At 39.1% G+C, this 16,358-nt stretch overlaps 3 protein-coding genes across 7 annotated transcripts; 2 read left to right on the top strand and 1 right to left on the bottom strand.

Annotated features, from left to right (window-relative positions):
- Positions 1–1,865: 1,865 nt before the first annotated feature.
- Positions 1,866–5,442, top strand: LOC142537561 (uncharacterized). Its single transcript, XM_075643068.1, has 3 exons — positions 1,866–3,082; positions 3,184–4,645; positions 5,071–5,442. The coding sequence occupies exons 1-3, from the start codon at positions 1,866–1,868 to the stop codon at positions 5,440–5,442; spliced, it is 3,051 nt and encodes a 1,016-aa protein (XP_075499183.1).
- Positions 5,443–7,295: 1,853 nt separating this feature from the next.
- Positions 7,296–9,113, bottom strand: LOC142537409 (acetyl-coenzyme A synthetase, chloroplastic/glyoxysomal-like). 5 transcript variants are annotated; one of them, XR_012818553.1, is made up of 4 exons: positions 8,781–9,113; positions 8,561–8,705; positions 8,314–8,469; positions 8,185–8,200 (listed from the first exon to the last, which is right to left on the bottom strand). XR_012818553.1 is itself a non-coding variant. In XM_075642934.1 (3 exons), exons 1-3 carry the CDS (start codon positions 8,922–8,924, stop codon positions 7,395–7,397), a joined length of 333 nt encoding a protein of 110 aa, XP_075499049.1. In that variant the 5' UTR covers positions 8,925–9,113; the 3' UTR covers positions 7,296–7,394. The 5 variants fall into 5 exon arrangements, 1 of the variants encoding a protein (XP_075499049.1); XM_075642934.1 differs by lacking the exons at positions 8,185–8,200; positions 8,314–8,469; positions 8,561–8,705 and adding exons at positions 7,296–7,426; positions 7,830–7,986; XR_012818552.1 differs by having other exon boundaries at positions 8,314–8,705.
- Positions 9,114–9,505: 392 nt separating this feature from the next.
- LOC142537560 (uncharacterized) lies at positions 9,506–12,567 on the top strand. Its single transcript, XM_075643067.1, has 7 exons — positions 9,506–9,698; positions 10,457–11,139; positions 11,208–11,351; positions 11,439–11,504; positions 11,610–11,683; positions 11,734–12,310; positions 12,393–12,567. Exons 1-7 carry the CDS (start codon positions 9,659–9,661, stop codon positions 12,549–12,551), a joined length of 1,743 nt encoding a protein of 580 aa, XP_075499182.1. The 5' UTR covers positions 9,506–9,658; the 3' UTR covers positions 12,552–12,567.
- The last annotated feature ends 3,791 nt before the right edge of the window (positions 12,568–16,358 follow it).

Genomic DNA, 16,358 nt, shown 5'->3' with positions numbered 1-16,358 from the left:
ACACAGGTTATTGATGTCATTTATGAGAAGATCCCCGCATATTGCATTGACTGCAAGATGCTGGGACATTCAGTTACCGTGTGTTATTCTCACGGGAAGAATCCTAGGCCGTCGAGGCCTAAACCCGTTTTTCAAAAATCTCAAGATCCAGTTCCTCCCAAAGCACAAACACCCCAGGAGGGTGCTGTTCCTGTCTTTAATCCTGGACCACAGCCTCAGCTTCATTTAAATGGCGATGGCCCTAGACGTAGACGGAGGAGGCGGCCTGTGCACAGGGGTCCTCCTGCTGGAGCCCCCCCTACAGTTCCTGATGTTCCGCATCAAGTTACTTCCTCAAATGCCTTTGAGGTTTTGTCACCCTGGCATGATGAGGCTCAGCGTTGCGACGCTACTGAGTTGGTTGGTCTTAATCCTGATCTTGGATCCCACTTGGAGGTTGTGGGTGATGGTTTACTTGGAGATGCTCCTTTGGATCAGGCTCCTGTTGTTGATGTTGACCCGATTAGTTTGGGTCTGCCCATTGTTGACGCCTTACCTTCGGGTACGGCTTGTGTGTCTGTTCAGTCTTTGGTTCATCAGTTTGAGGAGGGGGGTTTTGGCACTTCTGTTCAGTGCATGGAGAATCACAGCTGCCATTCGATTCCTTCCATTCCTTCTTCTCCAGATGTTTCCTCTCATCTTGAGGAACTTGTTGCTCAACAGGGGTCTCCTGTTTGTGAGCGGATTGTCGAGCGTATGTCTGCTGATGACCTCGACACGGGGTTTGATCGACATTCTGATTCTGGTGCTCAGGATACTGATATGTCGAACGTGAATAAAAGGAAAAAGGAAGCGTTGGGAGATTCGTTTAAGCGGCGGCCGGGTGCTTCTGCTCATCGATCTCCATGAATTCCCTCATTTGGAATGTTCGGGGACTTCGGAGTTCGGAGTCCCAACAGCGGCTTCATGCTTATGTGAAGGCGCATCAGATTAAGATTTTGGCCATTTTGGAGCCGATGATCATGTTGGACCAGAGATTCATGACTCGCCGTTTTGGTTTTTCTAGAGTCATTTCGAATCTTTCTGGTAATATTTGGGTTTTTTCATCCGCGGATGTGCAGACTGAGTGTGTTTTTGATCATGCTCAGTTCCTGCACATCAAGGTGTCCGCCTCTTTTTTATCGACTGAGGTGTTTTGTTCATTTGTTTATGCCAGCTGCGGCTACGTTGAGCGCAGAGATCTTTGGTCTTCCCTTCTTCAGGTCAAGCCTGCTCTGGGTCCTTGGCTTCTTGGCGGTGATTTTAATATAGTCAGAGATGCATCTGAGTGTTTGGGCACCCGTGGTGGTAGGCTTCTACCCATGGAGGAGTTCAATACTTTCATTTTGGATTCTGGTCTGGTTGATGCCGGTTTTGAGGGCTCTTCGTTTACCTGGACGAATAAGACCATTTGGAAGCGGTTGGACAGGGTTATGGTCTCCGTTGATTGGGGTGATCATTTCAGCTCCATTCGTGTTGAACATCTTCCCCGTACTTTCTCTGACCACTGTCCGCTTTTGGTCACCGCTCCGGTTTTTGCCCGTGGGCCGAGCTCGTTTCGCTTCCAGCGTATGTGGCTTCGGCATCATGGTTTTTTGCAGACTGTTCGGCTTAATTGGTTTCTGCCTTGTAGTTTGAGTGGTATGCCTCGCCTTTTTGCTAAGATTAAGCGCCTCAAACATCACCTCAAGTGGTGGAATCAGGATGTTTTTGGGAACCTTTTCGATAAAATCATTGAGGCTGAGAGGGCTGTTCGGTCCGCTGAGGTTGTCTGTGAGGCTGATCCTTCTGAGTTGAATTGGACTTCTCTGTCTGATCGCAATGAGGATCTGGCCCGTGTCACCGCCATGGAGGCGGATTTTTGGAGACAGAAAGCTGCTTGCCACTGGTTAGAGGATGGTGAGAGGAACACCAAACTCTTTCACAACATGGTGAAGAAGAAAAGGGTGGCGAATAAGATTTTCCGCATCTGGGATAATGGGGTATGCCTGACGTCTCCTGAGTTGATTCAGCAGTCGGGAGCCTCGTTTTTCCAGCATTTGCTTACTGGTGACCCCTCTGCGCTTGCGAGTCCTGATTTTTCGGGCTTCCCCTCCGTTATCTCTGCTGTGGAGAATGAGGGTATTGTTGCGACCCCTTCTTTGGAGGAGGTTCGTGCGACCGTCTTCTCCATACATCCTGATAGTGTGGCTGGGCCTGATGGCTTCTCCTCGGCGTTCTTTCAGCATTGTTGGGAGATTGTTCATCAGGATGTTTTTGATGCTGTCCTGGATTTTTTCAGGGGTTCTCCCCTCCCCCAGGGTTTTACCGCCACCACAATCACTCTGATCCCCAAAGTCGCGGGTGCTCATGCTTGGTCGGACTTCCGTCCGATTAGTCTGTGCAATGTCACTAATAAGATCATCTCTAAGCTGTTGTACTCTCGGCTGAGGGTTGTGGCGGAGAGACTTATTTCACCGAATCAGAGTGGCTTCGTTCCGGGTCGGATGATCTCCGATAATATTCTCCTAGCCCAGGAGCTCACTCACAGTCTCACTCTCCCCACTCGTGGCGGTAATGTTATCCTGAAGTTGGATATGGCCAAGGCCTATGACAGGGTCCAGTGGCCTTTCCTCTTCGAGGTTTTGAGACACTTTGGTTTCTCGGAGCGGGTTGTGGAGATGGTCTCGGCTTGCATATCTCATTGTCATTTCTCCGTGAACATCAATGGCTCTCTCTCGGGGTTCTTTGGTTCCACTAGAGGCCTCAGACAGGGCGATCCCTTGTCCCCCATGCTTTTCATTTTGGGGGCGGAGTACCTATCGCGCGGCCTTGACCGCCTCTACCTGCAGCATCCTGAGCTCAGGTACCGCTCTGGTTGTGATATCCTGATTTCCCATCTGGCTTATGCTGATGATGTCATTATTTTCGCCAATGGTGGGTCTCGTAGTTTGCGGCGCCTTATGGGTTTACTGCATCATTATGAGAATTGTTCGGGTCAGCTGGTGAACGCTGTCAAAAGTTCTGTTATCTTGCCTCCGAGGTGCTCTGAGCGACTTCGCTCTCGGATTTTGCGCATCACCAGGTTTGCGGAGGGTCATTTGCCCCTCAAGTACCTCGGAGTCCCCTTGTTTAGGGGTAACCGAGTATGTCCCTTTTTGAGCACCTCCTACAATCTGTTCGTAGGAAGTTAGAGGGTTGGGAGATCCGGACGCTCTCTCCGGGTAGCCGCATAACCCTTATCCGCAGTGTGCTCCTCTCCATGCCGATTTATCTGTTTCAGGTGGTACAGCCACCGCTTGCTGTCATGGAGAAGCTTGAGCTGGTTTTCAACGCTTTTCTCTGGGGGTCGCGGACACTGGAGAAGAAATGGCACTGGGCCAAGTGGTCTCGAGCCTGTCTCCCACTGATGGAGGGTGGTCTTGGCTTCCGCAGATTGAAAGATCTGGTGGATAGCTTTTCTATTAAGTTGTGGTTCCGGTTTCGGCAGGGCTCCTCTCTCTGGGCGAGATTCCTTTTACGGAAGTATTGCCAGATGGATGCTCCTGCCTCTGTTCTCCCTCGTGGTTTAATATCCCCCACCTGGCGTCGTCTCCTACGGATCAGACCTCGCGCCGAGCCCGGCATTCGCTGGCGCGTTGGCCTTGGAGACGTGTCCTTTTGGGATGACATATGGTTTGGGGATACTGCTCTGTCCAGCCAGTGTGAGGTCCGTGGGGGCCGTGATGTTCGGGTTTTTCACTTTTTGTCTGAGGGGGCTTGGGATTTCGATCTTCTTTGCGCTGTGGTGGCCCCTTCCGTTGCTGAGGCGATTACTTTGACCCCGATTGCCTTTGGCGAGCCTGATTTGGCGCTTTGGATTCACAGTTCTGACGGTGCTTTTTCGATTAGGTCTGCTTGGGAGCTTGTCCGATTGAGAGACCCTGTTTCTGATATCTTGACTCCTTGTTGGGGCCGTTGGTTGAGGCCCACGATGTCTTTTTTTCTTTGGAGATTTTGGCATCAGTGGCTCCCGTTGGATGATATGCTCCAACGTCGTGGCTTTGAGTTGGCTTCTCGATGCCAGTGTTGTGATATGTCGGAGACATTTACACATGTCTTCATTGATGGCCCGATAGCCCGTTATGTCTGGCATTTCTTTGGGGCCATATTTCGTGTCCGGATCCCCTGCACAGGGGATCTCAGGTTGTTCCTTAGCGCTTGGAAGAGAAATCTTCATTGGGCACCTGGGGGCCACGTCAAGGAGTTTCTGCCCTTCATTGTTTTGTGGTTTCTCTGGATGGCTCGTAATGATGCGAAGCACCGTCAGTTGCGTATTTCTGGGGAGACTGTGAAGTCTCAGATTTTGTCTTATCTGCGTCTTGCCCATGCTGCTTTCATTGTTAAGCCCAAGCACTGGCTTGGTGCCTTTGAGGCGGCGAGATCGCTGGGAATTTTTGTTGCCTTTCAGCGGACCCATAGGTTAGCGATTGTCCGGTGGCTCTGTCCACCACCTGGGTGCTTTAAGCTGAATGTTGATGGGAGTTCGAGGGGCAATCCTGGGGAGTCGTCTGTCGGTGGTGTTGTGCGTGATTCTTCTGGCAGGGTGGTGCTCTCCTTCAGCGAGTTTATCGGAGTCGGGACCAATGTCCGGGCGGAGCTTTGGGCGGTTTGGAGGGGCCTTCTTATCTGTTCCGATCTCGGTCTTTTTCCCCTTTAGGTTGAGACCGATTCTCAGATTTCTCTTCAGATCCTGCGTTCTCGTCGGTGTCATTGGGACCTTCATCATACAGTCACTCGGATTCTGTTTCTTTTGAGGGGGCGGGCGGTTCATTTTTCACATATTTTTCGGGAGGGAAATTCGGTGGCGGATGCGTTGGCGGCGAGGGCTCATACCATTAGGGTTTATACCTTAGAGTTAGGTCCTTCACTACCCAGACACATATCCATACTGACCCGCTCGGATATCTCCGGGCTTCCCTACCTTAGATACAGATGTTCTTAGCTATTTGCAGCCCCTTCCTTTATTTGGATCTATTTCTATATATATATATATATATTTATATATATCTATATTTATTTTTTCCTTTGCAGGTACTGTCTCTTTGGAGTGCTTTGTTTCTTTGGATTTGGGTGGACTCTCGCACCTTCTCCATTGGTGCTTTTATTTGGACCACCCTGTTCTCTGGCGGTCGCTCTCTGCAGGCTTCTCCTTGGCCGCCGCTTTCTATATTTTGTGTTCTCTTGCCGGGTTTTATGGTGGCTTTGGATGATCTCTCTCAGTGGTTTCTCTGGCCCAGAGCTCCATTCAATTCATGTCGGGATTTATATGTTCTCTGCTTTTGCTACGTGCATTGGTGGCTCTCCATGTTATCTCTTGGCTACCTCTTATATCAACGTTCCAGTCACGCTTGGATTTATGACGTTATGAGCTCCATACGTTTTCACCTTCTTCTGGGGATTTGAAGTTTCTCTTACTTCAGCTGGATTGCGACCGATCTCGGACTAAGACGCCATTTTCATGTTGGACTTATACCGACAGACGGCTCAGAGATGTGTACAATTGGTTGTCTTTTGCACCTACATCTGAGTCGGATCTTTACAGTTTAGACATGTTTCGATTTGTTTTGATGTATTTAGCGCTGCTCTTATATGTTAATTTTTATTATACGCTTTTCCTAGGGATTAGATTTTGGCACGTGTATTTGCCACCCTAGGTTTTATGTCTTTATGTTTTATGTGTTGTCAGACTCGCTTTTAGAGAGGTCTTGGTATACCTCCCCTCTCTTTAGGCCTTATCTTGTATTTCTTTTGTGTTTATATATACAGGTAGGGGTCCGCCTAACCCCCCCGCTTTCGGCGGTGTTTTATTAAAAAAAAAAAAAAAAACCCTAAACCCTAAACCCTAAACCCGAAACCCGAACCCCGAACCCGAAACCCGAAACCCCAACCCCGAACCCCCAACCCCCAACCCCCAACCCCAAACCCCAAACCCCAACGGCGAAAAAAAAAAAAAAACCCTAAACCCCAACGGCGAAAAAAAAAAAAAAAAACCCTAAACCCTGAGCCCTGAGCCCTCAGCCCTAAACCCTAAACGATCGGGTCTAGTTGGAAATGATAAATAAGTATAGAGTTCGACATAGGACAGGTGTTGATGAAATGATAGAAGGTTCTAGGTTTAAAATAAATAAAAAAATAATGGTGTGGATGCCAAATGGCCTGGGATTTGACACAATCCCAGGCAGTGATAATAAGTCAGATTGATCGCCGAAAAGTACGATCTATGCTCTATTAATCAACACCACACTATTATTATATTGCCTAAACATAAGGTGAGCAAAAATTCCGCCGATATATCGCACTTATCGTGTTGAGCAAAAATATCGATCGTTCCAATATATCGCCATTATCGTGTCGTAAAAAACTAATATATCAAATTTAATAGTATATAGAATATTTTGTAACAGATCTCATACCGAATTTTTTTGTATCAATATCTGTATTGAATTCAAAAACTTTTGGAACCAAAATACCGAAATTTTTTAATATATTTTAAAATTATAATATAATATTATTTGGCTCACTTGCTCTTTCAATTCTAATTTTTTATGTGCGACTTTTTAGCTTTTTTGTGATGATAATAACACGATTTTTTTAAAAAAATGCATCATAAGCGACATTATACCGATATCGTACCGAAATTTCGGTATACCGAAGTTTTTTTGGTAAGAACATAATGAAATTTATATCATAATGAAATTTCGCTATACCGACATGATGGTATACCGAAATTTCAGTACGATATACGATATTATTTGGGAAAATCGGTATATTGTACTGAGTCAAGCCTACCTAAACTACAACGAGACTATAAGATTTATTTTTTTTTCTAAAAGCAAAAAAAAATATTTGGAGTGGTCTTTTACATATTAAATACACCAATACCAACACGTTCCTCCAAATTGAGAATTTTAATATGAGAGTATAATAACATATTATTATACTATATTGGTTTTCTAGCATATAAACTCACGATCTAGTGGTGAATAAGAAAGCATTATTGTGCACGTCGATATTGTTAAAAAACTCTAATAGTGAACAATGATTAAAATTTATAAAAGTAATATATGTTATCATTTTTTCATAATACAAATCGAATGATATAAACTAAATATATGGTATCCGTCAAAATATTAAACTCAAATAAATAATAAAATGATTCAAATTATTTTTTTTGGAAATCAAAATTTTAATTTTTATTAGATAATGCACTTGCTAGTCCTATTTAAAATAGTGTATGGCTTACTGGACTGATTAACATCAACCTGTATATTTCAAATCTAGATAAGAGAGTTGGACTTTTACGCAGGAAGATTATAGGGTACACAATATATGTTAAATCACTTACTTTGACAATATTATGTCCAGTAGTTCTCCACCTTCACACAACCTGGGAGATAAGGGGGGAAAATAAAAAATGCGCTCACATTTGACAAAAGAGAGAAACTAATTTCGTTACATTCCGCTTGGCACAAAAGGTCAAGGAACCCACCATCTTCCCAGCTCCCCACCACATTCTTAAAACTCAATTCATTTCCAAAGTTAAATGAATGTCATGAAATGAGCTCTATATTTAACTTGAAAAGAAAAATCTGGTAAATTGCATATGCAGGAATTTTTTCACCAGCAATCCAAGAACTTAGAGTTGCAGATCACCTCCGGAAAAGAGTTAAAAAAAGTGAAAACCCACTGAAGTCTACCAATGATACAAAACATTGCATTTTTTTTTATCAAACCAAAAATTTCAGAACTTGGAAAAGCACAATCATGCATTAGATAGATAATAATTGTACCATTGCTGCTAGATTCTGCTACCGCAGCATCGACTATGTCTTTTAGATAAAGGGTCTTGGATTCTCTCCGAACAGCATGGCAGGTTATTACAATCTTTGGTTTGCAATCAATGATCCTCTGGGCAAGAGACTCCGAGAAAAATCCAGCAAACACAACCTGAACAAGCGAGCACATCAACTTTATATTTTTCAGGAGTAGATGACCCGCCCAAAAATTGAAGATATAACCAACATATTCTAGTACAGTACCGAGTGAACAGCCCCTATTCGCGCACAAACAAGCATGGCGATAGGAAATTCCACGATCATAGGCAGATAAATCAAAACAGCATCACCCTTTTGGATGCCAACATCTTCAAGTAATTTCCAAGCTGTTAGGATGCAAAGCGTGGGATAAAAACAGAATTATTATATGAAAATCACTTTTATAGCGATTTATAGCAGAAACTATGAGAGTCCACAAGCAAAGTAATGATAAAGTGACCTGACAAACTCTCTGCAGGAGATGTTTGTAAGTCAAAGTGGCGTCAACTCAAGGTTCGTTTCCTTCCCAATAGATTGCAAATTTTTCACCATCTCCTGTTGCGATGTTTGCATCTAAACAATTGTAGCAGAGGTCGGTAATCCCACCCTTGAACCACTGATCCCAAATAAAAGTCAAACATTTAATAAGTCTAGAAGAAGTGCAACGAAAAGCGAAAAGAAAGGAGGGAAGTTAATATCTAAATGACTTCAATGTTGATAGACCCCTTTCGAATGTCGACATTCTCCGAGTAGACAAACTGTTCCCATTTTTGTTTCCAGTAAAAATGGATGCAAAATCGGACCACAATCCAGCAGGGTCTCCTCAGTAGACTTTCTATACATCTCCGGAAACTGCAGCACCACCTCAGCACGATTTAAAAAAGGGAAGGAGGCATGAAGCAAAGATCAAAACGACTTAAAAAATACCTGGCCGGGGGAAGAGACATGAGTCTGCGCAGATAAATCGTGGCTGGGGATTATTAGATGATCCTCTTCGGAAGCAAGCGCCTCGCCAAGGATGAGAGCATTCAATTGGGAGATCTTGCCAGCTTTAGAGGGGAGAGCGGTCATAGACTCAACGTGACGCAACTACTTCGAATCCATGGGCGATTGAAAGAGAGATGGTCGTAGGTGGTGCGTGTGAAACTTCAATATAAATATGGAGGGGACTTGGAGATCCAGCTGATCCTCCTCGTTCCCCTCGCAGATTTGCTATTATTATTATTATTTAAATACGATTCCTGCAAATGATATCATTAGTATTACTATTAATTGTACCGGGTGTGATATGGACCCTTTTCCATTGGATATTATAATCATTATTATGAAAAGAAGGTGAATTGCAGTAGCAACAGACACAACTCAACCCGTTGGATGCAAACCGACCACGGAAAAATGTTTAATTTTTCAAAAGTATTATTTATTTCAAAAAATAAATAAAATAAGCTCCATTTTTTATTTTGGGACACTTTTGGATAAATCTCTAATCATAAAATCAATTTTAAATTCAGTACTTATGTCATAAAATTATATTTTTTACTTCCTAATACACAATTTTTTTTGAATTCACTCCCTACTTCATATTTTATCTCATTGCCCCTTTAAATTCAATTTTATTTCCACAATTACAACTGTCCCTTCCCCCAATTTCTCTCGTACATCCCTAACTCATCTCCATAAATTTTCATCTCCTCTTCTCCCCCAATTTCTCTCCACTGATTTCCATCTCTTCCTTCGTTGAGAACCACAGGCCATACAAACCCGCCTACTTGCGACACCTACTGGCGGCGATTTGGAAGCCAACGATGACAGTGGACAGAGAGGCAAAGCAAAGCAAACGAGGAAGTGAGTTTCTTCTTCTATATTCGCTTGATTTGTCCAACTTTTTATATAATTTGTGCAATATTGTTTTAATTTTCTCATGTATGTGGAAATCCAATTTTTTAAGCTTTGAATCCGGCTCCATTGCTTCAAACAGGCTTAACATGATAGCTATTTCATTACTTAAGGCATAGGGACCATAAATAACATATATATCTTCTAAGTAATATTATACTGTCAAATATCTTCATTAGCTAAATGAAATGTGTGAATTAGAATATTTTTGTGAATCCTACTTATTAATTGGTTATTTTTAGATCCTTTTTGTCATGGGTTTTGGTGTGCCTGATATACTATAATGGATGTGGAAAGTAATATTATAATGCACTGAACCTGGTCGCCAATAAATGTAGTTATAGTAAATGATTTGTTTGGAGAAAATGAGTTATAGTTGGGTGAATCTATTGCAAAAGAAAGGCGTATATTGTTTATCGTATATTTTAGTCAATAATTTTTTGAATTGAGGTGTTTGCTTTACTTGTTTTATCACGTTTGTTTGTTGTCATTGAAATTTTCATTTGCTAAATTATTGTTAATTTTCGTTCTTTCATTTTGTAAAATAGTATATCAATATAACCTTTTTTGTTTTTTCATTTTTGTAAATGGTTGCTCAATAATAGATCATTTTGGCAATGGTTGATCATTTTGGTAAATTTTTGTTCCGTCATATTTTAATTTAAATTTCTAATACTAGAACAATTTTTTTACTGTGTTGGGTGCAGCAATGAAGCATGGTTCGAAAACTGAAAGAGTTACGAGACATTATGAATTGATTAGTCGTTGTTCTCCTTCCTTTTTTCAGAGCACGGTTCAAAAATTGAAACCAAAAATTGGTTTGAGGCAAATGTTGACTTTGAAGGAAACTCCTTTTTTTCACTTGTTTGAAATGCCTAAATTTCATGTTAATTTTGCTAGGGTTGAGTCAATTCTCCGTAGATATGACCTGATTTCATATGCTTTTGTTTTTGGTGATAAAATATATATCCCATTTATTTCAGCTGAATTTTCTGTAGTTACGGGGCTGAAAGATATTGGACAGTACATTGATTTAGATATGTCAATGGAATCTGATATTGTCAGGAGACATTTTCAAGGAAAAACAAGTATTGTCAAACGAAAAAATATTGCAGCAAAACTTGATATGTTAGCAGACAAGCAAGAAGATATCGATGTTGACGATTTTGTAAAGCTATATATTATTTTTGTTTTCAATTGTATCTTATTTCCAACAAGCAATTGTACGACTCCTCGGTTCTTGTTGCCTTATGTTGACGACCTCAGCAAGATATGCAATTATGCATGGGGCAATGCAGCATATAGATTTTTAAATGAAGAAATTTCGAAACATGTACGCGATGGCGAAAGGAGAAAGAAATATTTTGATGGTTGCGTAATTGGATTGATGGTAAGTTGGATTTGGTATTGAATTTCTTACTATATTTTAATCCTAACTAATATGAATTTTCATTTTAGGCATGGGTGTATGAACGGATTCCATCAGTTGGGAAACCATGTGCTTTGCATATATTTCCAAGGTTTTTTCGTTGGGTTGACTCTAAAATCCCAAACGATCTCGATGCAGCTTATGTTGCTTTTCTTTCCATAACAAAGAATAAGGTTTGAAATAATAGTATGCAATTGTATTATTTGCTATGATTGTAAATAATTTTATATAATCATAATTATTAGTGCAATTATACATAGGTTCTCCCCATCTACCCTTTACTTGAGGAGAGGATACTTGTTCGTAATCGTGACAATGATAACAAGGTTAGAAAAAATATAATATGACATGAATTGGTACAGAAATATTTTTATGTTAGTTAAATTTTTATTATTTGTAATCTTTTATGAGATATGGAAAAATAAATGTAGGCTCAAATAAAGCGACTGGATGCGATTATCAGAGCACAAGAGGAAGAGATAAGAGAAATGAAGAGAATTTTCATGTTGAAAATATGGAAGGTAAAAATAGAGTTTCAAAGGGGAAGGAGAGAAGATATACAGAAGAAAATAATGATTTGATTCCTCGTGATGCACATGATTTTGATGAGTTTGCAGATGAAAGTTTAAAATCTATTGAAAGTGGTGATAAAGTTCCTTTCAATGGATATGATGGTGGTTCTGATTTAGCGAAAAAAAGGAGAAAGAGTGTAGAAGAAAGTGATGAGTATATGACATTTGAGGCTCATAAATTTGATGCAGCTGAAAAATTAAATGCTTTTGAAATTGGTGACAAAGTTTCTTTCGAGGTTTATGATGGTGGTCATGCTTCAGAAGGAAAGAGCGAAAAATATGTTGATACGGATGGAATTGAAAATGAACAGGCTATTGAGGATTCACATAGAGATGGAGTTGACAACAATATTGAGGTGAATAGTAAAAGTGACGCTGACAAAGAGGAGAAGACTGAGTTGAAGAATGACATTTCTTCGATTGCTCGTGATGTTATGAGTAGGCAAGATAGGAGACTAAAGGGTAAGGAAAAAGACTTTGTGACACCTCCTTCCACAACCCCAAAAAAGAATAAAAGAAAACTAGTCCGTCATAGAGTTGCGGATAAGCCTATTGAGCTGGTAAATCTTAAAAACATTTCATGTACTATATATATATTATTTCTATATAATATTTGATACTGTAAAAATTTTGCTATTACAGGAAAATTCAGAATTAGTTGTAATGCAAATTGCACAAGCTGCAGTAAAGGAGGCAAATCAAATGGATGATGAGTTGTTGGAATATGTTGGGCGGTCATCAATTTCTGATAGCGATAGGAATATTGTGGATACATTTTTTAAAAGATCTGATATGAGGTAATTCTTTTATATGTGATCTTGTTTTTATGTTTTGTCAATTTCTGGAGTAGTTTCTTTGATTTTAGAGAAATAATACACTTTTTTTAGGAGGAATTTTGGAGAAGTATGAAGTTACAAGTTTCCAGCCAAACGCTGTGTGACTTGCTGTATGACAAGGAGTTGATGGATGACGTGATAAATGCACACCTAAATATTTTGTCAAGAAATTTTGTGAGATATGGAAATCCACCGAAAATATGGGTTTTAAATTCTGTGGTTCAGGTAATTGAATTTAATTCAGCAATCTATCATGCATAATTAATTTAATAAAATTTTATGTTATAGGCCGAATTTCAAAAAAAGTTCATGGGACGAAAAAGGAAAAAAATTTGATGTTTGCGGACATTCCAAGATTTATAGATTCATTAAGCCGAAGTAGCCGTAGTATTCTTGGAGAGCTGAATGCTAATGTTCTCAATGAAAGCCGATATATTTTGATGCCTTTGAACACAAAATTTCATTGGTTTTTGCTGGTTTTGGACACCGTGACTAGTAAATTCATGCACATGAACTCGTTGTGGTCACCCCAAACAAAAGGGTTTGTCAAGATATTTGTAAGTTTGTATTATTTGCTACTTACAACATTAAGTTGAATACCACAAAAGAATATCAACTAATTCCGGAAATTCTTTCTCAGGCTAAGTTCATCTCTAGCTACATCAAGAATTCACTTCGATATCCTGCCCCAAAAGCACAAGTTGATGATCGTTATAGCCGACAACAGAGTGGAGTCGTTGATTGTGGGGTATTCGTGTGCCTATGGGTAGAAGCCTTTACACAAGATGACCCGGAATTTTGGGGATACGTGAGAATGCTTGTAGTATTCACGAATATCGTGCACACATGGCTTCCACCATTTTGGCCGATGAATATGGGATCCTTCACCATTTAGCTGGAAATTCTACTTGAATGATGTTCTTGGTTGTTGGCTTGTATGTTCTGTAACATTGTTTTTCATATGCACTGCTTTTGTAACCTGAGATATTTCACCATTAACTGTAATATTTGTTTACTTTATGTTGTGTCATAATCAACATTTTCCCGAATATACAATTTTGCATTTCCAAGACAGACCTCAATTTCAAACAGAACCATTCCCAGTTAGCATCGTTCTCAGCCTCCACTACAGCAAATGCTAAAGTGAATAGATCATCATTAGCATCTTTTGTCATAGCACTTAGTATGCATCCTTTTGAATTTATTTTTAATATGTGTTCCATCTAAAAAAATCAAAGGTCTGCATCCCTTAACAAATCCAACAATACATGCATGTAAAGAGATAAAAAGTCGTCGAAACTTGTTCATTTGATCAACCTCGCAATCAGCCCAACTACCAGGATTTGTTTGTTTCAAAGCATCACAATACCACCTCAATTTGTCAAAACATCCTTTCTATGTCCCATAAATTTGATGCATTGCTATTTCCTTGCCCATCCAGGCCTTATGATACTTCAATTCAACGCCATATTCCCTATGAATATCTCTTACAATTGCAGATGGTCGATATGATGGTTCCCCTCTCAATTTATCTTTAACAATATTAGCCACCCAAACAGAATCAGCCTTTGGATGGCCCCTAGTTCGAAGATTTGCCTCTCTACATACGTGCTGAAGACAACATTTTCTAATTCCAAACGTTTCATCTGCCTTATATTTGGATGCATATATTCTCCATGAACAACCTTTGACAATACAAACAACTATAATTTTTTGACTATCATTTTTCTTATACACAAACAATCTCCTAGTAGCAATAGCATAGTTTTTAACAACCTTTCGAAACTCATCAGGATTTTTAAAATTTTTCCTTCTCCAGGAATCAAATGACTCCAAGCATCAATGGAGTTACTTTGTAGAACCATTTCAAATTGAGAAGCACTCGAAGAACCAACATCTGTATCAACATCATTCCTTAAAGAAAATCAACAATAAAATAAATCAATAAATAAATTCAAGTTTCAAAAGTGAATGATGTATTAAATGCTTCGCTCGAAATACCAACATCCGTATCTTAGATAAAAATGAACTATTAACTGTATGAATAAATTAAACGAAAAAAATTCAATCATTTATTTCTAATGTTCACGTGTGACACAACTACAAATAAAAATACAGGAATTACCTGAGGTTATTCATGTCAATTGGAATAATTTCATCTTTTTGGATTGCTATCATGTCAATGATGTTCATTTTCATGTAAGCAAACAATGTGATCAAATTACCGACATCCTCATCTTCATTCAATGTCACATATAACTTTCGGTGAGGTGCAAGGTATTGTATGATGGTTGAAGAAGGATTGATTTGATCACATTTGTTGGCAAGATGAAAATACATCTGCATTAGGCTCATATTTTCCTCGATTGTAAAGATAAACAATCGCCTATTGTACAAACAACTTCCTAGCAGCATCACATCACCTTCAATATTGACTCAAATATCTTCACAGAAAAAATTGAGTGTTATTGTTTCCAATATAATGAAGATAAATACAAGGACTTCCAAGCAGCTTGTTGTCAGTATTCACATAAAAAAAATGTGCGTCATTGGTTTCATTGTTCACTTTTCCTCATAAACAAATCTTCAAAGCTAAAAAAACATTAACAAACACAACCAACACACATAATATATAAACACAAAATTTACATTTTCGTCCAGTATCTGCGCTCAATATGAACCTGGAAATTCTCAACAAACACAACCAATGCACACTATTTATATTTGAACTAAGCTCAACTACTTTCTAGTTTCAAAATTTTTCTCAACATTGTTTTTTTAGCGAATTGGGGATACATACAAAACATAACACTTGTTTACTGTATGTTGTACAACGACCTACAAGAAATACTTTACTCGATATTCTGGTTCGGGAATTGAACAAACCCCATAACAATACACATTAATTATGGTCTTCTCTTTCCTCTACGGTTTGCCTTACTGGTTGGTTATGATGATAATAAGATTTGGGTGTTTCAAATGGATATGGGGATTTTTTTGTTTGATCTTGTGCAATCTAATATTCTAACAATCAGATGCATATATTCACACAAAAAAAATTTCACGCTCAGGAATTTCAACAAACACACAAATAACATAAATTTTGTTGACAAAGATGAATTACCATCTCCATTATACAATTTTTCATTGAAAATAAAATCTCTTCAACAAAGTTGCACGTAATGTACGACCCGAAAATCAGACTACGTATAAGCCATGCATAATTATTACTATTTAAATTTAAAATGATTTTTATATATATATATATATATGAAGGGTCTAATTCATTTTGATATTTGACAAGTCATAACTATTATTTTTAAATGCAAAAGTTTAGTTTTATCTTTTCAGTTAAATACGCGAGGCCGGACCGGAGTTTGGAGATTAGAGATAAGATTAATAATAAGAAGACATTCCTAAATTTAATTTAAGTCAAAGAATAATTTAATTTAAAGAAAAAGAAGGTCCTTGGGGTTTAATAAATTAATTAGAGCTAAGTTGGTAATAAGTTCTTTGATTAATATTTAATTAAAGCTTAAAATAAAATATGTAAATAAATGGAGGATGAATTAATCTAGGTATAAAATAGTCAAGAAATTAAACATAACAATTTAATACTTAAATTTTAAGTCAAGTATGCAATGCAATGTTCTATTCTAAATTAAATTGTCATTCATAAAAAAAATATATAATGAATGTATTAAACATTAAGAATTTTAAAATGCCAAGAAATAAAACACTATCATACCATGCAAGAGTTAGTAATAATATT

The sequence above is a fragment of the Primulina tabacum genome, chromosome 2 (assembly GCF_025594145.1).
Source record: "Primulina tabacum isolate GXHZ01 chromosome 2, ASM2559414v2, whole genome shotgun sequence".
In the NCBI taxonomy this organism is placed as follows: Eukaryota; Viridiplantae; Streptophyta; class Magnoliopsida; order Lamiales; family Gesneriaceae; genus Primulina; species Primulina tabacum.
This window is presented reverse-complemented; position numbering and strand designations above follow the sequence as displayed.

What these genes read in the sequence shown, in the direction of transcription:
- LOC142537561 (XM_075643068.1), top strand. Translation starts at nt 1,866, where the DNA reads ATGGAGGCGGATTTTTGGAGACAGAAAGCTGCTTGCCACTGGTTAGAG. An exon ending in CGGATTTTGCGCATCACCAG is followed by an intron (nt 3,083 to 3,183) that starts GTTTGCGGAGGG and finishes ATCTGTTCGTAG; the next exon opens with GAAGTTAGAGGGTTGGGAGA. An exon ending in TCCGGGCGGAGCTTTGGGCG is followed by an intron (nt 4,646 to 5,070) that starts GTTTGGAGGGGC and finishes TTTCCTTTGCAG; the next exon opens with GTACTGTCTCTTTGGAGTGC.
- LOC142537409 (XM_075642934.1), bottom strand. Translation starts at nt 8,924, where the DNA reads ATGACCGCTCTCCCCTCTAAAGCTGGCAAGATCTCCCAATTGAATGCT. An exon ending in ATGTCTCTTCCCCCGGCCAG is followed by an intron (nt 7,987 to 8,780) that starts GTATTTTTTAAG and finishes TCGCTTGTTCAG; the next exon opens with GTTGTGTTTGCTGGATTTTT. An exon ending in AGCAGAATCTAGCAGCAATG is followed by an intron (nt 7,427 to 7,829) that starts GTACAATTATTA and finishes CTTATCTCCCAG; the next exon opens with GTTGTGTGAAGGTGGAGAAC.
- LOC142537560 (XM_075643067.1), top strand. Translation starts at nt 9,659, where the DNA reads ATGACAGTGGACAGAGAGGCAAAGCAAAGCAAACGAGGAA. An exon ending in TTTCCATAACAAAGAATAAG is followed by an intron (nt 11,352 to 11,438) that starts GTTTGAAATAAT and finishes AATTATACATAG; the next exon opens with GTTCTCCCCATCTACCCTTT. An exon ending in CGGATAAGCCTATTGAGCTG is followed by an intron (nt 12,311 to 12,392) that starts GTAAATCTTAAA and finishes TTGCTATTACAG; the next exon opens with GAAAATTCAGAATTAGTTGT.